Raw genomic sequence first — 23,255 nt, 5'->3', positions numbered from 1 at the left:
TGTCATGCCTCAGCTGTTGTACGTTGAGTTACTTTTTGGGATATCTCAGTCATTCTTGTATGACGTTTATGATGATTGCATGTTATACAGTATGTTACAGTAAAATCGTTTTTTTTTTTTTTTATGTCTTGTAATAAAATTTTATTTGTTTTTATATCTGAATAAACCTGTGCTGTTTCTAAGAACCAATATTCTCGAAATATTCCCTGGTGAAATTCCAGGGTGGTGTAATCGTTAGGTAGCACTTCTTTAAACCCTTTAAACAGCTTTAACTGAAAGTGGCCTTACAGAGGAACGAATCACAGTCAGAGGAAGAGAACCATTGGCATCCTGACTCACCTTCATTGGAGAAAAGTAAAAGGAAAATAGTAAATGATTATACCTTTCTGCTGGTTTTATCACTGCAAATCAAAAAACAGTGTGTTCCTTAGATAGCAGACTTCAATTCCAGTATAAATTACTTTTTGGGAAGGCTCACAAAAGTCATCTGCTGTGGTACATAACTAAACATTAATCCTTTGCTAGGATGGAGGAATCAATAATCCCTATCTTACCTGTTAGGTAGGTGAGCTAAACCAATATCTCCTGAGGATTACTGAAGCATATCTCAAGCAGAATGAATGGAAGAAAACGGCACTATCAAGCAGTATATCGCCATTGTGGCTCTTCCATGTTCCACTGTGTATCAGTAAAGGCCCTCCATCAGATGCCAGCATACAGACAGTTTATAAGATCTGCTCTAGCAAACCAACCATGAAATTGTTTACAGGCACACAAATCTGTTGCTCTATCACACCTTTCTTGGTTCATACACGGCAGCTTATGTTTTCTACATTTTTTTTGTATTTGATGAAAAAGATTTATGTTCAAATGATGAAATATACACAGTCAGCCAAAAGAAAACATACACAAAGAAATATAGTATAATGTATATTATATTACTACAATATTGGTAATATTACCATATTATTACCATAATATTATCATATATATTACTATATAACATATAGCAATAAATGTACAATTTAAAATATTCCTTTTTTCCTGAAGTGGGTAAATATTTTATTTTATATTTCATTATTTTTTTGAGACTATCCTCATAGTTCTTCTCTTATTATTTATCTCCAGGATTCACCACATGAAGTTTTCCGCAGATCTAAAGTGTGTTAGACATGTGTGTGTGTGTGCTAGCAATCCTTATTTATAATATCTGAGTAGAAAATAGGAAAAAAAATCTTATTTACTAAATTGATTTAGAAAATATAAAAAGACTGTGATATTCTTAAATGTTAAATTCCTGTTTTGGGCTGACAAAAGTGGAGAGCAGTTAAGCCCATTCTTAAGATTCAACGTGTTGCGCAATCGGCGATACCTTTTGGTATCTGTAGAGATTTGTAAAGAGTAGCTATTTAAGTTCATTGCCTTTCTGCCTGCCAGCTTCAATCCCTGGAGAACAGAAGTTTCTGAAAGACTTTAACCAAGTTGTTCAGGCAAGGTTGCAAACTTTGATCTATTGGTGATTCTGTTCACTTTCCTCCAAACATTGCTTCAAAAAAAATCTGCCATGTATTGCCCTGTATATTAGCAGAATGGTGGCACAGTGGCTTAGTGTGTGCCTGGCAACTCCAGGTTCTGGGTTTGATTCCTGTGTGGGGTCTGTGTGCATGAAGTTTGCATGTCCTCCAGTGCTTGGTGGGTTTCCTCTGGGTTCTCTGGTTTCTTCCCACAGTCCAAAGACATGCAGATTAGGCTAATTGGCCTTCCTAAATTGCCTGTAGTGTGTAAATGTTGACTCGAGGTCCTACCATATTTGTACAAAAAATAAATGAAATGGTCACCAGTGGTCACAACTGGCCTCCACGGTTCCCTTTTGGACTACAGAGGTTCCTAGATGAATGGATGGATGGATTTTTATCAAAATGTGCTATTGGGAGGGAATTATGCACTTTCCTGGATATTTGTGCGGTTAAAATAATTAAGTTTTTCCTGTTTTATGGCTCTGAGATCTTTCCTGCTTCATGGATCAACAAGCACATTTGTTTCAGAAACCAAAGATGACCAAATATACCATATGCTGTAAAGTATAATGATTACCACAATCATTTCTCTATATACTAAATGGATCAGACAAGCGCCTTCTTTTATTTCTGGAACAGGTGTCTCAGGAACATCATGTGTCCTGTTGAACTCCTTTTTGTCATCTACTAGCTGGACATCATGTTCCTCACAATTTGAACTGGTCTTGATAGAGTTATAGCTTTATTGCTGACCACGGTAAAATGGTAAATGCTTTCCTTCTCTCCATGTAGGCTGTCCTGGAATGTTCATTGGACATATTCATCCTCAGTAAATACCCTGTATGGGATGCACCTATAGGCAAATTACTGTAAAGAACTCGGAAGAAACCCATAGGTGTTCTAAAGACATGAATGATAAAGAATGGAATTATGGAAATGAACTTTGTGGATGTTATTGAGAAAACAGCATTTTCACTAAGCTATCTCCAAGCTGGCTCTATCTCTCACTTTGTCTAAATAGAAAAGTAGCATTAACCTAAGATAATTACTAATTAGCACACAGGAGCAACACGGAGAGCTCAGTCCTTCTCCTTCAGCTGTCCCCTAGTTCATCTTTCTTTAGAGTCAGATCTCATCAGGTGCCAATGCTTCAGTTTTGTTTGGTGAGGGATTTTCACTGGGTCAACAGTTCATCCAAAGTCCTTGTTTTGCTTTGAGTCCAGACATGTCAAGCTATCGATTAGGCAGGAGCTGCACTGTGGAGAGTTGATAAGCTAATCTTTCCCTTGAGTCCCAACTAAAGCCCTTCAGAGACTTCAGACAGGAGAAGGGTCTGAGTGTGTGCTTGCAAGAGTGTATGTAGTTTCGGCTTGTTTGTGAATTTTGGGCTTCAGTGCCCTTCTAAACCACATACAGTGATAAACCATTACAGATGTCCAGACCTTCTCCACTGAGTATAGAAGAGCATATTTGATTACTGCACTTTTAGTGCACTCTGTGTCCTGTCTCATTTATTAGGTCTCATTTAAAATTTCATTACTAGATAATGGGATGACTGATGTCACAAACAACTCAGATGAAATGTTATTGCTTTTCTCGTTTCTTTTTTTTATTACATTGTTTAATTTTTTAATCGAAAAATAACTGCGAAGTGATTGGATGCATCTGTTTTAATGTAAGCTTTAAAATTTATTTAGATTTTAGAGTTTAATCTAAAACAGAAAAAAAAATATATTTATTTATTTAACTTATTATTTTTTTTGCTAGCTGTTTGTTCGAATGTGAATTCAATCCACCTGTCATTGTGTTAAAAGCACAGCTAGGAGGCACGAGCAGCAGTGCCCTTGAGAGTAAAATGAAGTGCATTACAGAATTTTTTTAAAGTAATTAACATTAATTGAGCAGATACTAAACATACTGTTCTGATGAAAAATAAAAACAAAATTCTGTTTATTCAATGTCATTTTATAAATGGAGACTGATGAAAATGCAATGCTATTTCTTTTAATACAGATTTAAACCCCATACAGTGGGTACGGAAAGTATTCAGACCCCCTTAAATTTTTCACTCTTTGTTATATTGCAGCCATTTGCTAAAATCATTTACGTTCATTTTTTCCCTCATGAACGTACACACAGCACACCATATTGACAGAAAAACACAGAATTGTTGATATTTTTGCAGATTTATTAAAAAAGAAAAACTGAAATATCACATGGGCCTAAGAATTCAGACCTTTTGCTGTGACACTCATATATTTAACTCAGGTGCTGTCCATTTTTTTCTGATCATCCTTGAGATGGTTCTACACCTTCATTTGAGTCCAGCTGTGTTTGATTATACTGATTGGACCTGATTAGGAAAGTCACACTTACAGCTCACAGTGTATGTCAGAGCAACTGAGAATCATGAGGTCAAAGGAACTGCCTGAAGAGCTCAGAGACAGAACTGTAGCAAGACACAGATCTGGCCAAGGTTACAAAAAAAATCTGTTTCTAAGAGCACAGTGGCCTCCATAATCCTTAAATGGGAATTGTTTAGGATGACCAGAACCCTTCCTAGAGCTGGCTGTCCGGCTAAACTGAGCTATCGGGGGACAAGAGCCTTGAAGCGAAAGGTAAAGAAGAACCCAAAGATCACTGTGCCTGAGCTCCAGAGATGCAGTCGGGAGATTAGAGAAAGTTGTAGAAAGTCAACCATCCCTGCAGCCCTCCACCAGTCAGGCCTTTATGGCAGAGTGGCCCAACAGAAGCCTCTTCTCATTGCAAGACACTCCTCATTAAAAAACACCTGAAGGAATCTAAGATGGTGAGAAATAAGATTTTCTTGTCTGATGAGACCAAGATAGAACTTTTTGGCCTTAATTCTAAGCTGTATGTGTGGAGAAAACCTGCCACTGCTCGTCAGCTGTCCTATACAGTCCCAACAGTGAAGCATGGTGGTAGCAGCATCATGCTGTGGGGGTGTTTTTCAGCTGCAGGGACAGGACAGCAGGGACAGGACAGTTGCAACCGAGGGTAAGACAAATGTGGCCAAGTACAGGGATATCCTGGACAAAAACCTTCTCCAGAGTGCTCAGGACCTCAGACTGGGCCGAAGGTTTACCTAAAGTAAGGAAGGAGTGGCTTCACAACAACTCTGTGACTGTTCTTGAACGGCCCAGCCAGAGCCCTGACTTAAACCCAATTGAGCATCTCTGGAGAGACCTAAAAATGGCTGTCCACCAACGTTTACTATCCAACCTAACAGCACTGGAGAGGATCTGCAAAGAGGAACGGCATAGGATCCCCAAATCCAGGTGTGAAAAACTTGATGCATCTTTCCCAAAAAGACTCATGGCTGTAGGGTGCTTCTACTAAATACTAAGCAAAGGGTCTGAATACTTCTTTATTAATAAATCTGCAAAAAAATGTCAACAATTCTGTGTTTTTCTGTCAATATGGGGTGCTGTGTGTACATTAATAAGGAAAAAATTAACTTAAATAATTTTAGCAAATGGCTGCAATATAGCAAAGAGTAAAAAATGTAAGGGGGTCTGAATACTTTCTGTACCCACTGTAGCTATGTAGCACAAATACAAAACCACAGTATTTAGAAGTTTTTAGAGGTAAAAAGATGCTTTTTTTTGTGATATAAAATGTAAAATTTTACACAAAATGTACATCTTAATTTTACAATCAATCACACACACACTCCATGCACACAAACCTGAGGCAGCAATCGAACCACTCGACCCTCGATATAAAGTCAATTTAATAGATGCATTGTGCCAAGCTGCAAAATCAACCTTTAAACTTTATACTAATGTACTTTATTTCTTCTTATGTCTCCTTTTGCTGACTCCATGAAAATGAAAAACATTGGTTCCATGGTGGTGGTGTAGTGGTTAGCGCTGTCGCCTTGCACCTCCAGGGTCCAGAGCTCAATTCCTGGCTAGGCTCGATTCCCGTCTTTGTGTGCATGAAGTTTGTATGTTCTCCTTGTACTTGGTGAGTTTCCTCAGGGTACTCTGGTTTCCTCTCAAAGACCTGCAGATTAGTCTAATTGGCATTTCCAATTTGTTTGTAGAGTGTGTATGTTTATGTGCTCTGCAATGTATTGCACCCCACCTCGTCTCCTGGGATAGACTCCACGATCCGGCGACCCTGAATACAGGATAAAGTGGTATAGACAAGTGAGTGAGTGAGTGGTTCCATGGGATCTCAGTCATGATGCAGAAATCAACAGTATACTGTACCTCTCATCACAGAGCCAACCTTACGACTGTAAGTTAATAATATCAGTCAAGAGACGATGGTTCACTTTGATTCCTGGGCTGCCAAAGGCAATAAAACCTGCAAGGGACTTCCGTGGTTAGGACCACTAAATAGGAAAAAATAAAGAGCAAATAAACAGTATATACTGTACAGTATACTGATCAGCCATAACATTAATACCACATTACATCACATGAACACATTCAAATTAATTATGAATTACAGCCCAATGTACAGTACTTAATGTACAGTATAGTGTAGATACTAAGTATTGGATGAAAATACATAGACAGTATAGAGTCCAATCCAACAGTCCAGCAGCAAATAGGACAAACTCTCTGTGTCTTTTGATAAACCTATAAATGGCCATTCGATTTGTAGCTCTTCAGTTAGCTTCAGTCTCTTAGGAAACAAATTACATCTGTACTGACTGAAAATATAGCAAGCAGCAATGCTCTAGATGCTTTTCGCTACAAAACAGAGCAAATCCAGATTTGAAATTCAACTCATATACTTATGATATACAGTAAATATAAGGGTATTTACAGTGGAGACAGTTAGAGAGCTGCTCCAGTATAAAGCCAGAGCTTTGATTAGAAACACTGTCTCTCCTTGGTAGTTCTGCCGTTATAGAGAGAGAAACAGGGGAGATGAACTCCTACACACCATGGCTTTGATCATGCCTGTATTTGATGCTCTATTTTCTATAACACCCACAGGCACAAAACTGCAGCTGGGGTCCTTAAGCAGTGCAGTAAACACTGTGGACATTAGAAAGGATAGACAAGAAAAAATAAAATGAGTGGGCTACTGTTTATGCAAATATGCGTTACACACACTCCACAGTATATTTATATTTACTGAACTCAAAAGGAGTGGAACATTCTAATTTACAGTACATTAAGAAAGTCAAGAGACTATAGAACTGTGAAGGTAAAATTCCTAAAATGGCCTCAATCAGTTAAAAATATATCTGTTTGACAAAATGGATATATGATGATTTTTACCATGGCAAGCCTCCTACTGCCTTTATACAGTATATACTGTATATAGCTGGATCATGCTTCAACTAAATTGACTAAGAGAAAAACAAAGTGTAATATACAATATATAATTAGAATATTAATAGCATAGAATAGAATATACTGTATAACATGCAAAGATAAATATATATATACTTAAAAATAATGATGTAAAAATATAGATAAATGAGGATGCATAATCGGTGGATTGACTAGTACAAAAACTGAGATATAGCACTTAAAAGTGACAACAGTGCAAAATGTGAACGCTACAAGACTGTAAGGTTAATGTGGATGAATCTATATGAGGAGTAGTGGATATCAGTTATAAAAGGAGAGTTATATGAATAACTAAGAATGTGTAATGACTGAGGAATGGTCAAGGCCAGGGATCCCAATCACATCCCTGTACCATAAAAAGGTGTTGAAACAACGACTGGCCCTGGAAACAAAGGATTACCCGAGTCTCTCCATACAGCATCTCTGATAGAAGTCTGGCACTGAACATGCTTTTCTGCTTGGCAAAAGCTCCATACATTGGGTGACTGGTGTTGGACATGATGAACAGCACTTTGTTCTAGGTCCTCTTTTCCTGCACCAGCTCCAGCAATCCATCTTAAAGCCAACAACAGACTCCGTGCTCCCAACCAAATTGTTTAATCATGTGACATCTCTGTTTTTTTTTAATGTTCCCTCTTGAACACACTACAGCATAAAAGAGGACACTCAACATCTCAGTGGTAGAACATCTGCAGGAGCTCTTTGCAGATGCTAAAAGAGACCAGTTTCCTTAGAAAGATCATTAGACTCTGATTTCTTTGTACAGATGTTCTATGTACGCTGACCAGTCCAGTTTGTCATCCAGCAGTAGCCCTAGGTATTTATATATCTTCACACCATCAACTCCCAATTGTAATTATGAAACCATTAGAGGTGCAACTTATAGGACAACATCTCAACACATGCATAAAGGTATGATGCATCCACCCAGGAACACATGCACACGCTTGGTTTAAAAACAGATAGACACCATTTGTGCTTCCTACTTTCTTAGTCAAATGTATTATTATCATGACCAATGGATGCTTAGTCTATTGGCTAATAGATTCTAAAAATAAATGATGAAGAAAATTACCACCCCTTCACAATTATGGCATAAGGTGTTAAACAGGTCCCAGTTACTGTATGTGGGCTCAAATAAATTAGACCATTTTCTGCTACTAAATACATTATCTCCTATTACCAAAGTATCCTACGTGATAGCAAAAGACAGCCTACAATCTGGGCAAGAAACAAATTAGCCCCAAGCTTACTTCTTTAGACCATTCCGTCTATTTTTATGACTCTCTGTAGTGCCAGTGTTCATAGTTTTACAGAAGAAATAAATATAAAATATGAGGCACATTTTATGCAATTTCCAAACCAAGTAAGACCATGCGGATGGTAATGAATGAGCCTTACTTTCATGCATTTCTTCCTTATGTCGTGCCAGCCCACTCATAAGAGTGAGTTCTAAATATTAAACATGCAGAAAAAGATTTATCATTAACCCATATAGTAAAGGAAAGGAATGTATTTCAATCCTTTCATCTTAGCCTTTGAGTTATAGGGCATCTCTAAATAATTTAAAACAGGCTCTGGTTTTGATCCATTAATCTTAAAAGGAAATGCTTAAAAAGGAGAAGGTAGCAACTAAACAGCTCTGTTCTAATGAGGAAACTGACTAATTTGCTAGTGAAATTTTGCAAGACCAGAACAACAGGGCTGTTACAGTTTGTGTTTGGTTTTACTCAGGTTGAGTAACAGCACCAACCTTGTGTAGTCTCTATGCAGACTCAGCAGAGTTATGTAAGTGTCGCTCGTGGTTATCTGACTTGTCCCTGGTGTTTTGTTGAACCTGCTATATGAGGTGACTGGTTCTCCATGGGCCGTGTAAAATACAATATTTTTGTCAGAGACTCAGCTGTACGGACATCTAGAGAAAGTTCCATTCAATTTAATTTCGTTCAATTCAATTTTATTTGTATTGACAAAGATTAACTAATGTAATGTATTAGGTCATGTTAGTTTTAAACCAATTCATATATCTCTTTGTGATTTTTTTTTTGCTGTTGTAATAATTAGGCAAAAAAGGAAATACACATCACTAAATGCTCCTTTATTAAATAAAGCCAACACGCTTTACTAGAGAAAGTCTCATTACTTGTTTTAGAATTATATAATACTATAATAATTACATATTTTTGTACGAAGGAGCCTCCATCTACTGAAAGAAGGCATTGTGTCTAGAGGCACATGTAGCACAGAACAATTTATAGACAGTAAAACTTACTGTAGTGCCTTTATGTTCCTTTTTGGGTCACTCAGATTAGTTTACTCAGATTACTATCCTTCTGAATGATCGACTTGTGGATTACATAACTTACTGATATCTAATTATACATACATCTCATTTATACATTTATACACAAATTGTACTTCACTATCATCATGACATTATACAAACAGTTGCAGAAACTAGTCTAACCTCATGCTCCTTCATGTCTGTGCTGTGTTTATATAATATTTTACCTCAAAATATTTATATGGCAGCTTAATGCAAGGTTTTAGAGGTTTGACTTCTTTACAGATAGTCTGCAAATAAAAAAAAAATTGGACAAAAAAGCAATATCATAATAAATCATATATTATTTCATATAATAAAATTTTACATCATATCATATATCATATCATATCATATCATATCATATCATATGTCATGAGTTATTTTCTTTGTCAATAAAAGTTATACTTGAGTATTTTTCTGTTATACAGCAGCCTTTTAAGCCAACATTAGGAAATTCTTCACTGGCATGAGCAAACACTTCTAGAGTATTAAGGGCTGTGAATCTTCCAACCTGATTAGTAATTAATGATTATTATAAAACCTTAATTTTTTTATTCCTGAGTTTATAAATAAATTTTAAGATTTCAACAGAAAAAACAGCAATTGTTGTGGATATTATTAATATTATCAATTTGATAATCCATATGATCCTCTGAGAACATTCTTCATGTCCTTTTCGTACCCAGTAGGGATTACTTAGGTTTCGGAGGTAGCTCAGTGGTTATGGCATTGGAATATGGTTTGGCAAGTTCAAATCCCACAACCATTAAGCTGGCAGAGGCCCTTATCTAGAGCGACTTACATTTTATCTCATTATACTTTTGAGCAGTCGAGGGTTAAGGAAATTGCTCAAGGGCCCAAAAGGGACAACATGGTGGGTGTGGGATTTGAACGTGGTACCTTCCAAACCATAGTCCAGTGCCTTAACTACTGAGCTACTGCAGAAGAACCACAGACCTGTAGCCTATCCCAGGGGACTTGGGACACAAGGTGTCTAGACAGGGTGCCAATCCATCGCAGGGCACACACACATACACTCACTCGCACACTATGGGCAATTTGGGAACGCCAATTAGCCTAATCTGCATGTCTTTGGACAGTAGGAGGAAACTGGAGTACCCGGAGGAAACCCAACAAGCCCAGGGACAACATACAAACTCCATGCACATAGAGACGGGAATCGAGCCTGGCCAGGAATCAAACCCGGACCCTGGAGGTGCAAGGTGCAAGACAGACTATCCTGAAAAGAAAATTCATTAGAAACTCGCTCCCTGGTATAACGACCACACACGCACTAAAGCTCTTAGTGGAGCTAGATCAACGTATCTCTCCACTCTTAAATAACAAAAATAATCCTAGATTTTTATTTAACACTATAGCAAAGTTAACTAGAAATAAGACCACTGCAGAAATCTCCACTGCAACATCATGCAATAGTGAGGGCTTTATGAACTTTTTTAATAATAAAATTTTAAATATCAGGCATAGAATTGAGGCTTTGAAACCGGACAATGTAATTGATGCAGATGTTAAACTAGTCAGATCGGAACCTAGAATACTTTACTCCCCTTAAAGAGAATAAACTAATTTCACTCATCTCTTCTGCAAATTCATCAACTTGTATATTAGATCCTACACCGACACATTTTCTTAAACAGATAGTACCAGCAACAACAGAACCCCTGTTGAGAATAATTCATTCCTAACTCAGCATTTGGATATGTTCCAAAATCTTTTAAATTAGCAATTATTAAACCAATAATTAAGAAACCTGACCTTGACACGTGTCACCTGTCCAATTAAAGGCCAAGATCGAACCTCCCCTTTATCTCTAAGATTCTGGAAAAGATAGTAGCGGAGCTGCTATGCTCATATCTACATAGAAATAGCATACATGAACTGTATCAGTCAGGATTTAAGCCTCATCACAGTACAGAGACAGCGCTCGTTAAAGTAGTAAATGACATTCTATTGGCCTCTGATCAGGGTTGTGTAACTATGCTTGTGTTACTCGACCTCAGTGCAGCTTTTGACACCATTGATCCTAGTACAGTATTCTTCTTCACAGATTAGAAAACGTAGTAAAAATTAAGGGGACAGCCTCTCCTGGCTTAAATCCTACTTGACCGATAGTTATCAGTATGTAGACTTAAATGGTGATTATTCTGTATGTTCTCTAGTGGAGTTTTGTGTCCCACAGGGTTCAAGTTTAGGCCCACTGCTTTTTTCCCTTTACATGCTTCCTCTAGACAACACAATCCGTAAGCATGGTATTAGTTTTCATTGTTATACTGATGACACACAGTTATATGTCTCAGCAAAACCAGATGAGAAAAACCAGCTTACTAAAGTTGAGCAATGTGTGCAGGACATAAAAGATTAGATGCTAATTAACTTCCTTCTGCTAGACAGAAGTTCTAGTCATAGGACCACATACAGCTAGAAGTAAGATTTTAGATCATACTGTAACTTTAGATGGCCTTTCTGTACCATCAAGTGCAACAGTAAAAGACCTTGGTGTGATTATAGATTCCAGTCATTCATTTGAAGCTCATGCAGATAATGTTCACCTCAGAAATATTGCCAAGGTAAGAAATATATTGTTGCTAAACGATGCAGAAAAACTAGATCATGCTTTTATCACCTCTAGGTTGGACTATTGTAACGCCTTACTGTCTGGTTGTTCAACTAGGTGCATAAACAAGCTTCAGCTAGTCCAGAATGCAGCAGCAAGAGTCCTCACTAGAACCAGAAGATACTGTAGAGGCAGAGCTTTTTCTTACAAAGCCCCAAAGTTATGGAATAGCCTTCCAAATAGTGTTCGGGACTCAGACACAGTCTCAGTGTTTAAGTCTAGGCTAAAAACCTATTTATTTAATTAAGCATTTTATAAATAGATTTGTCTTAGGTAAAGGTGCAGATCTGGGGGACTAATGGACATAAAGTATTAGGTGAACTGGTATGTTTAGATGCTGTCTTCCCCACTCTCATTTATCACTCAGGTTTGTTGCCTCTCAGGTTTGTTGACGGTGAGGTGATTGGTTGCTTTACATCTCAGGGAGGTCTCATGTCTGTGTTACCTTCTGGATCTCCCTTCTAGTTATGCTGTTTGCTCTGCTTGCACACTACACTAAATATCCATTTACATTATACATTATGTGACTGCGACCATACCTAACTGTTATCTCTCCTCTTCTGCTCTCCCCTCTTCTGTTCTCTCTCTTCCCTCTCTCTGTCGAGCTACACAGGTCGTTCCTGAGCTGCCAGTGATTTAGACTCCCTCTGCCCTTCGGACCTGTCTGACCCATTCTGGTGCCCCACTTCTGGTCTGAGATCTCGTCACATGGATGCTCCGTGTGTTTCTTTGGAATGCGTCTGGTGTCTGGGGACGGTTTCACTTTACCATTAAGACGGTTCTGGTCTCAACTGGTGTTGACAGTTCCTGCTTTCTGTTTCACCCAGATGAGGATGGGTTCCCTGTTGAGCCCAGTTCCTCTCAAGGTTTCTTCCTATTACCATCTCAGGGAGTTTTTCTTTGCCACTCTCCCCCTTGGCTACAAACTTAAATAATTATTTTGATTGTGTAAAGCTGCTTTGTGACAATGACAATTTTTAAAAGCGCTATACAAATAAAACTGAATTGAACTATCCTTTTAACACTGTCACTATTACACATTTGTTTACATTAAATAGGGACATATACAGTGAAGCAAAAAAGTATTTACTCAGCCACCAATTGTAAGGTCTTCCACTTAAAAAGATAAAAGAGGCCTGTAAAACTCTCAACTGTGAGAGACAAAATAAGAAAAAAAAAATCCAGAAAATCACACTGTAGGATTTTTAAAAAATTTATTTGCAAATTATGAAGGAAATAAAGTATTTGGTCAATAACAAAATTTCATCTCAATAGTTTATAATATACCCTTAGTTGGCAATGACAGAGTCCAAATGTTTTTTGTAAGTCTTTAGAAGGTTTTCACACACTGTTGCTGGTATTTTGGCTCATTTCTCCATACAGATCTCCTCTAGAGCAGTGATGTTTTGGGGCTGTCGCTGGGCAACATGTATTAATTGTATGTATTAACATGTAATATTTTCCACCATAATTTGCAAAAAAGTCTTAAAAAATCCTACAATGTGATTTCTGGATTTTTAAAAAAAATTTTTGTTAAGGTATACCTACAGTATGATGAAAATTACAGGCCTCTATCATCTTTTCAAGTGGGAGAACTTGCACAATTGGTGGCTGATTAAAAACTTTTTTTCCCCTATTGTAAATGGTGCAGAATCAGGTTCAACATCTGTTTTCATTCTTTTAAATATTTAACATTTCTAAAACCTGTTGTTTATTTCCAGTTTTTAATAGAAACACAAAACACGAAACCTCCATATTTTCATGGGATCAGACTTTTGGACAGTACCGTACACCTGTGTGACATCTGAGAGTGAAAGTCAAAGGAATATTTCTTGCCCTGGAGAGTTTTGTGGGTAACATTGTGTTATTATAGGAAAATTATCCAGGCTGGGCTTGTGTGAAACGGGAAGCAGAGGAGACTGGTATGTGCTTAGAGCATGATTTTGCATGCGTGTGCGAAATCAGTGGCAGCACAAGTCACAGCACATAATTCTCCACACATTTGCTGTGTCATTAATGCACATTCAGAAGGTTTGAAAGCTAAATTAAATTGATGGCATGCCAAGTTCAACTGCAGAATGGCTAAGATTGCTCATTAGCGGCCACAAATGGGGTCTTGACCCATACTGTAGTTTTGGAAACCCTAAACTAGTCTAAATTGTTAGCTTTTAGTGTAACAATAACAGCTAGTCATATTTCGTAAACAATACCTGTTGATATTGAGAATATTGTACATACGTTACAAATATCTTCAGGGAGTTTGGAAATGAAATACAAGAATCTTGTACTTCTTGTGATACTAACTGAGGGTTAAATAAAAAGTGTCATTCAAGAGAAGGCTTAGAGTGAAGAAGAAATGCAGCAATGAGGAGGAGGATAAGAGGAGAGGAGGTTGAGGGAAGAGGGGGATGAGAGGAGAAAGGAGAGCAGAGTCAGTGTGTTTCACCGCCGAACTGCAGCACAGCGCATTAAATCCTGCCTGCACTTGAGGAACACACACAGCTGCGCTGAGCCATCTGAGCATTCATGACAGCGGTGAGTGTGATAATGCCATTGCACGCTGGAGATGTGTAATGATATAGATTTTATACAGTAACCTTGACACTGCGGCAGTAGTCAGGGAGTGTTTAGACTCAAGGTATAGCTGTGATTTAGACCTGTGTTACTGCAGCATCACTGCATACTGTACTGGAGGTCTCTGCAGACATTTCTAAAAAACAATCTGGGGGGGGGGGGTATTTTAGTATGAAATATGGTTTAGATTAATGTCCTGGGAAACATGACGTACAGTATGCACGGAATAATGGTAACAAATAAATAAATAAATAAATAAATAAAAAGTTAGGCTTTTCTCAAGATAGTCTTATATAATTATAGAACTTTTAAAGATTCAGAACATTCCCTTTTCTTGTAGTTTGGAGTAGAAAAGTAAATCCACCCCAGTGATGAGCTTTGCCCTCCTGTGGGGTCCAGGAGCCCCCAAGGGTCCGTGAGGTAGAGCCAGGCAGTCAGTGATTTCTTTATATTTTTACAGTAATAGAAATAATAAACTAGTTCAATCACGATTGTGTTCTTATTCTTATTATTACCTGGTTTGACTGGTTGCAAGGATCCAAACCTACTTCAACCAAGTTGGCCTTCAATCAATGTCAAACGTGACCTAAAGTGCTCTGGTGGTGGAATGTTCCGGAAAAAAAATGCTCCTTCACCTCAATTAATAACAAATATTATTATTATTATTATTATTATTATTATTATTATTATTATTATTATTATTAATATTAATATTATTATTATTATTATTATTATTATTATTATTATTAGTAATAATAATAATAATACTAATAATAATACTACTACTAATAATAATAATATTTGTTGTATACATGTAAATAATGAGTCTTTATAAATTAAAGTTTAGATTAATAATAATAGTTTATAATGTTTGCAATACTAGGCTTATGTTTGAAAAGTATATCTGCACTGGACTGGGCTTGTGGAATTTATTTCAGTTTTTGGTTCATCACCTATTTTCAGACAGTGTTGTTCTATGTGTGTGTGTGTGTGTGTGTGTGTGTGTGTGTGTGTGTGTGTGTGTGTGTGTGTTTGTGTCTGTCTCGAAGAATCCAGGGCACAACTGCAGTGCACATCAGCAATAAATGCAGGGTGCACAAAGCTTTTAATGAAACAAAACTTCAAATAGGATGACAGCTGCTCTTTTTTATTTTAAAGTTGAATTATCTATCTATCTAAAAAACAATCATAAATCATAAAATCACAAAGGATTACTATTAAAAACCTCCTTAATCTCACAGTGAGTGTTTATTGTTGTGCATGGTAAAAAAAAAAAAAAAGGTGCCAATCGAGTGTGTGTGTGTTTTGTCTAAAGCCCGCAGTGAAATTATGGTGCTTGGCATTGCTAAGCTGCAGCATGCTGCTCTCCCCTGCCGTGACTGCGTACTCAGCTGACTCAGACAAGGGCAGAAGGAAAGTAGTGCATGTGCTGGGTAAGACACGTCTCTTTGTTTTTCGCCATACACACAGTGAGATTTCACTTAGTCCACATAACTAAAAGGAAGAGAAACAAAAATCAATAATGTTATGGCATAATGCATTAGTCCTAGTTTAGTTTTCGTTACTGCCTGTAAGCTTAAAGACTCTAGACATGTGTATATGTGTGTTTTCTTGCTGGAAAATAACCTTTCGATCCCACCTCTTTATAGCAAGTTGCTTTGTGCTGTCTTAAGATGTCCTGATTTTTCATGCTGTCATATGCAGTGAAATAGCTCTGAAGATCCCATCAGAGTGTCAGACTCATTTGGCAGCTGCAAATTACTCCGAATTGAGTCATTGGTTGCCATGACACTGCTTCTCATTTATGTCCCTTTTCTCCCAGACACATCTGTGACTCTTTAGATGTCAGAAACCGAATTAATGCAAGGATCAGTTTACCAGTTGGCTTTCATTCGGTAAATGTAAGTTGGTGACAACATTTCAGACAAGCATTCAGTGGAGATTTTTAATGAGCAGATGTCAGTGCTGGTTTTACTTTCGCTGATCGCGACTGAAAAGCTGAGATGGCGTTAAACCGACGCTTTGTTGAGATGCCCAGACCATTCAGGCTGAGGGATGGAGAGGCCTGGAGCGTGTCTGTATTGAATCCAGCTCCCAGGCAACTCAGACGGCTCGAAAAAAATCTTCCAAAAGAAAACAAGCCATAGAGCATTCAGTGAAGGAGACAGTGAAGCACACAGGCCTGCTTAAATAAAAGTAGCCACCAATCTTGTGTTTACGAGTGCTAAACCTCAACAGGACAGAACGGACTGAAATATACTTCATTAGCCAGTAATTTATGAACCTGGTCCAAACTGGTCCAACACAAGATGAAAACGTTACTGATCTTGGTAATAATTCAGAGAATACTAAATAAAGTACATATTCTCAGTGTTATTCAAGATTAACAGGTCACGATGTGGATTGTTTTAGAACTGACTGGCAGTAACTGGTCTTGACTCTGCTCTGCCTTAGAGGACGATACCGGAGCAGTGATCGTTCAGACAGCTCCGGGTAAAGTGGTCACGCATCGAGGTGGCACCATTACTCTGCCTTGCCGCTATCACCATGAGCCAGAGAGTGTGGATCCGGACCGCATCCGTGTCAAATGGACCAAGGTGACGGATGAGTTTCAGTTCGTGGATGTGTTCGTGGCACTGGGCCGTCAGCAGCGGACATTCGGGCTCTACCGCGGACGTGTGGAACTGGAGCAGGCAGGACCGGGTGACGCCTCCATCATCATCCACAACATCACGCTGCAGGATTACGGCCGCTACGAGTGTGAGGTCACCAATGACATGGAAGATGACACAGGATTTGTCAATCTGGACCTTGAAGGTTTGGGTCATGGCTGGTTGTTGATATGCATCAGTTCTGGTTGTCATGGTAACTTTAGCATCAAAAGATCGCTGGTTAGAAGAATTTACTTGGCTTGTTTTTAGAATTGTTTTGATTGTTTAAACATTGTCTCAACTGACAATCCTAAAGATTTTTCTACTGTATATCAGAAAACTAATAACTTTACCTCTAACAGTAAAAGTGCTGACACTGGAGACTCAGCACAGAAAACTCATATTAACAATAACATACTTTTTAAATATCAGTATATTGTAAATGTGTTTTTTCTTGAAGCTGCTGCCAATCCAAAAGGAGAATTCAGCCGTACTGTAGTATAAAGTATAATAGCTTACTGTAAAATAACTGCCTGCTGACTGTGAAATCTTCCCAGCTAGAATCATACTGCCTGCTGTCCAAATATGCATACATTCCCTCAAACAGATGCCAATCAAAGTGTTAAATGTCAAATATTTATTTATTATAAATATTAATACAAAAATTTACATATGTCCTATAGAATAGGTCAACTCATCTAATTGGATGAAATGATCACATAGTATGATACAGTCACCATCCAATTTTATTAAGAGCACCTGTACACCTGAACATGCATGCACATATCCAGTCAAGCAATCTTTTAAAATTCCTGTTATTTCTCTAACAGGTGAGGAACCTGACCGGACCATCTGCCTCAAGGCTTGATGTGTTTATTTTGAGATGCCTTTCTGCTTACCATGGTTGTACAGTGGTTATTTGGGTTATGGTAGCCTTGCAGTCAGTTCAAACCAGTCTGGCTTTTCTCACCCTGACCTTGATCATTATCAAGCCATTTTTTTTTTGCAGAACTGCCACTCACTGGGTGTTTTTTTATTTGAATTATTATTACTTTTATTCTAGTCTGTGTAAACTCCAGTGATTGGTATGTATGAAAATCTCAGGAGATCATCAGTTCCTGAACTACTCAAATCAATACAACCATGCCTCAAACTTACTACAATCAAACTGTCTCCATTATCATGCATGATGCATGAACATCAACTCCAGCTCTTGAACTCTACCTGCTGGATTTGATGCTTTTCCTCGCTGCCGCACGATTGGTTGACTGGATATTAGTAAGAATCTTTAGGTGCACAGTTGTTCCTAATATACTGTATATATATATAGTGCATAGTATAATCTATGTGTGGAATCACATTTCTGTCAACTTCACAGGCGTTGTCTTTCCTTATTACCCTCGACTCGGCCGCTACAAGCTAAACTATCATGAAGCTGAAGATGCATGCAAGCAGCAGGACGCCATCTTGGCCTCTCATGCCCAGCTGCACAAGGCCTGGCGGGAAGGTTTAGACTGGTGCAATGCAGGCTGGTTGGACGATGGCTCAGTGCAATATCCCATCTCTCATCCTCGAGATCAATGCGGCCGTAAAGACACTCCTGCTGGCGTTCGCAACTACGGCTACCGCCACAAAGAGGATGAACGCTACGATGCCTTCTGCTTCACCTCCAAACTCAATGGTGAGTGTGGATATGCCACAGGCTAAAGACTCTCACTTTTTCCCACTGTGATTGCGTGAAGCCTCAGGCAAGAATACACACATTGTTTTCTGGCCATAAGCCCCTTCTGTATATGCTTTGTTCTCTTTGAGGTCCAGGTTGCAGGCAGGTGCTGAATAAATTGCCTGAAGGTACACCATACCTCAAAGGTGGCTTTGACAGTATAATGAATTTACAACAACATTTTGCTCCAAATCAAATTTGGGATGGAAATATGATTTATTATGGTGGCCTGAGGTACAGAGTCAAATCATTAGTGTAAACAATGAAAAGCACCAACCTGGATTCACCTTTTGGATGAATTGTGTGTACATGTGGAAACTTCATTTTAGCACTCGAGCCACATGAAAACAAATGCTGTAACACAGAATGGCTACATCATGCTTTTACGCCTTTTTAGGTCCACTCACAATCCTGGGAGTTAACAGGCCTTTCATTACACTGTCAAATTCGATTTTACAAAAACAGTTTAGCTCATAAATGCTCACAGCTGTGCCGATTGTGTCTCATACTCCAACAATAACCAGCTGGTAAAACTTTAGCGGCAGGGCTTTAGGGAAATATGCACAGATTTAGAGAATATCCCTCTAAAAAGACAGAAAGCAGCAAATTAATAAAAAAACTGCGCTGATGATTGGGGAAGGAAAACGCCACGTCTTTCATTCGCTCATTTTCCAGATTCTTATAATCAAACATAGAGCTAAGCTGCTGAGGATTATTTGGGGCAGACAATCATAAATTAATTAACTACCCCACTGAGTAAGCTCCTACAGTATGTGTACCTCATTCCAATGTTTTAGCTTAAAAACTCTCTCATCTCATTATCCTGTACAGGCAGTCATAGGGGGCCTGGAGCTTGTCCCAGGGGACTTTGGGCAGGGTGGCAATACATCCACACACAAGCACACACATACCCTCCCCCCCCCCCCACACACACACACACTACTGGCAAAATGGCCTAATCTGTATGGCTTTGGACGTTGGGAGGAAATAACCATAACAGAGACGCACTGTGTTCTTACACCTTTCTTTTCAAAACCAGCATTAACCGTTTCATCAATTTGATCTACAGAAGTGCTTCTATTGGATCGGACTACATGGGCCAGACTTCACTCTTCATCAATAAGCCTTAGCCAACTGTTTACACTTTACCAGTTTTCCTTCCTTGCACCACTTTTGGTAGGTCCTGACCACTGCAGACCAGTTGTTTTGTCCCAGTCCCCTAGACGTCACAATTTTTTTTCTTCTTGCAACACATCAACCTCCAGGTAAAGTAAAAAATAGAAAAAGATATATAATGGCTAAACAACTGGGTCAGAGCAACTCCAAAACCGCAGCTCTTGTAGCATATTTCCATGCTGCAGTCATCAGGACCTACCAAAAGTGATCCAAGGAAGGAAAGCTGGTGAACTGGCAACAAGTTAATAGATGGCCAAGGCTCCGAGCTACAGCTCCAACTGAGAAAAATGTTTATAATGGTTCCAATATAAAGGTGTCAGAAGGTGTAATATTACTCACTATTAACCCCATAGTAAGACAAGCCAGTTAGGCAGTTAATATACGTAGATGGCTGTGCACACGGATGTTCTTGTGGATAAATGAGTGATTGCTTATATCCATGAGAAAACTGTAGTCATAATCCTAATGCCTCTGGAGCAAATTGCATCCACTAAAATGAAAAATAAATATTGAACCAAGACTGCATTTCCCCCTCGTGGTACAAACTGTGTCCATAACAATTATCCCATTTTTTGAAATTCAGCAACATTTGATAGTCATTTCACTAAAGAGCTTTGGACTCACATACTGTAGCATGAGTTCTTGTACTGCTCTATGTTTAAAAATTCCAAGCACATTTTTTTTTTCTACAATTGAAAAAGATAGAGAATCTCCTCACACTTGATGTCTTCTTTCCTGTGGGTCGATTTTAGGCCAGGTGTACTTCCTCAAGCGCTTCAAGAAAGTGAATTATGCTGAGGCACTGAAGGCGTGTCAGCGTGACGGTGCAGCAGTGGCTAAGGTGGGTCAGCTCTACGCAGCCTGGAAGTTCCAGCTCCTGGACCGCTGTGATGCAGGCTGGCTGGATGACAGCAGCGTGCGCTACCCCATCGTCAACCCTCGTGCCCGCTGCGGTGGCACTGATCCCGGCGTCCGAACCCTTGGCTTCCCTGATAAAAAGTTACGCCTCTTCGGGGTCTATTGTTTCCGCAAGGAATCAGGCAGCACCAAAGCCCAGGCCACACAGGCTCCAGTTCCCAACACCACAGCAAACACCAGAAGCATTTGAGGTCGCATTGCAGTCCTAGCACAGCTTCTTTAGCTTTGCCAAATTGACTTACAAATAATGCTTTATTAGTAGTTATGCTAGCTGAAGGATGTCTTTAAGCAAACATTATTTCCTTCGCTTGCCTGAAATGAGATGTCAGTCTTATCTGAAAAGAAAATTACAGTCATGTCCTTTACGACATGTCAGATACGCTCATTAGCTTCTTTCTTTAGTGTGCTTCATATGTAGCATGGACAGCTAATGAGGATTTCTTTTCTGTTGTTTATTTTGTCAAGAAGAGAAACGATTTGGAGGAAGCACAAAGACTGTTCTAATTAGAATGGGAGTCGGTCGGAGAGCTAATTTAGCTCACATCCCAATGTGGGCCATTAGGCAGACAATATCCTGGCATAGCGATGATGGCAGTGAGGAAAGTGAAGAGCTCTGCTTGGCATGGCATGCTCATAGTGTGCCACTACTTTTTTGCTGTTGCACTCAGTAGCAGAAATAAACATGCCATCTACTAAGCACACAACAGCCAACTGTGGAAACAATTACCTTTTAAAAGCATCATTTAGATGATTGTAATGCCTCAATAGCAATAACTCAGTAAGCATGTTTTTGGTAGTTAAAAATGCCAGCGAGTGAGTTTCATGTTGCCGCTGCTTTACTACCTCATTAGTGGTCAAAAATTGCACTATTCATCAAACTGTGATGTGGCACAATATTACCTTTAGTAATGCACTTTAGATTAAAGATATTTTCCCTGTTCATGTGCATCTTTGCTCTTTGTTTCAAACTGTCTCAAACAATATCAGTTACAATGGCTGGTTCTACTGTAGCTCCACCAACCTGTTTCATCTATTTGGCTCCGTTTTTCTGGCCGCATTTCCTGGTGACTCAGGGTTGACGGTCTAGCCACCTGGATGAAAGATGAGAAATATTCGTTGGAACAAGAAAACAATTAAATGAATTTGCTAAGTTTACAGTTATCTTATTATACATCTGAGTTGGGCTTTGGGTCCAATAGTTGCTGCTCTGTGGTCCTGCGTGGTCCAGTGCTCCAACATCTTAACCACTGAACTACTCCTACCCTATAAATAGGCACTAATAGCTGTTATGAAAATCATTACATTTGAGACAAATTAAACCACAACATTATAGTTCAAACTTTCGGCATCAACTAATTATCCATCAGTTTTTACAGCAAACAACTTCCCCCAAAATCAACCGCTTCATCACTGTGAAGACGACATACTTGACACCTGAAATCCTTCGATCATATTTCAGCCCTTTTAACCGGTGATCCGACTTCACATCAGGAACAAAGGGAACAGCAGATACCAAACACATTGCATCTGAGCCAGTGTGACATATTGCTCTTGAGTGTGCTCTTTTTCATTTCATTTGATCTTCGCCTTTCCTTCCCTGAGCATAAAGTGAAATTAGGTGACCTTAGAGCAATTGAGCACAGCCCAAGGGTAAGTAGAGCTGAAGCAGAAGAGCCTGCATATGTGTTCCATTTCTCACTGCTGACATGAAACATGATGAGACATACACGCTCAGAGGGAGCAATTCAAAAGAGTAATGTTACACCTGAGAGGTGGGTAAAGACAAATATAAAAGTCTTCTTACTGGTGTAGTGGAGAGGTGAATACCCACCAGAAAGGTAGGAAACAAAACATTTTGCACAGTTTTGCTGGTAGGTGTCAGTGCTACCCACAGCATCATTACAACCAGCTGAGATCCACTTCTACAGTGTATTAAAACAGGTGCATAATTGCTTTTTTTTAAATGACTGAGAATTAAATGTTTTATTCTGGTTAATCCAGTTGTTTTCAACATCTGGTTTGATTACCATCTTAGTAGTTAGCTAACAATTTAAAAAGTCACCATTAGCTACTACCATAAATCCCATAAGTAATTTTACTATGGTATATACTGTAGTTTACTGTGGTAAACTATATTACATAACATAATATACCATAGTATTATTATCTGACTTTATAGAGTACTAGGATATTTACTGTGGACACCATGGTAGTATTATAATATGTACGACCATACCACAGTATTTACTGGGCACCACAGGGGCGACCAAAGATCAACAGATATCGAATTTTGTATGTTCGTACATACTGTACTATACTAGATTTGGTACTTGTGTTGGTATTGTACAGTAAATGCAGTACCATATCATTGTATGCCATATTAAAAGTTTCAAAAT

General features: G+C 38.7%; 1 protein-coding gene across 1 annotated transcript; it reads left to right on the top strand.

Annotated features, from left to right (window-relative positions):
* Positions 1–14,242: 14,242 nt before the first annotated feature.
* Positions 14,243–21,786, top strand: hapln4 (hyaluronan and proteoglycan link protein 4). The gene is made up of 5 exons (XM_053513458.1): positions 14,243–14,352; positions 15,707–15,824; positions 16,846–17,208; positions 18,421–18,723; positions 20,694–21,786. Exons 1-5 carry the CDS (start codon positions 14,344–14,346, stop codon positions 21,047–21,049), a joined length of 1,149 nt encoding a protein of 382 aa, XP_053369433.1. The 5' UTR covers positions 14,243–14,343; the 3' UTR covers positions 21,050–21,786.
* Positions 21,787–23,255: the final 1,469 nt, after the last annotated feature.

Source organism: Clarias gariepinus, chromosome 15 (genome assembly GCF_024256425.1).
Source record: "Clarias gariepinus isolate MV-2021 ecotype Netherlands chromosome 15, CGAR_prim_01v2, whole genome shotgun sequence".
In the NCBI taxonomy this organism is placed as follows: Eukaryota; Metazoa; Chordata; class Actinopteri; order Siluriformes; family Clariidae; genus Clarias; species Clarias gariepinus.
Note: the sequence above shows the minus strand (reverse complement) of the source record. Positions and strands in the feature narration are given on the sequence as shown.

Bases quoted from the DNA above. Each gene is read 5' to 3' on its own strand.
- hapln4 (XM_053513458.1), top strand. The intron at 17,209-18,420 runs GTTTGGGTCATG...TCAACTTCACAG, and splicing joins TGTCAATCTGGACCTTGAAG to GCGTTGTCTTTCCTTATTAC. The intron at 18,724-20,693 runs GTGAGTGTGGAT...GGTCGATTTTAG, and splicing joins CTTCACCTCCAAACTCAATG to GCCAGGTGTACTTCCTCAAG.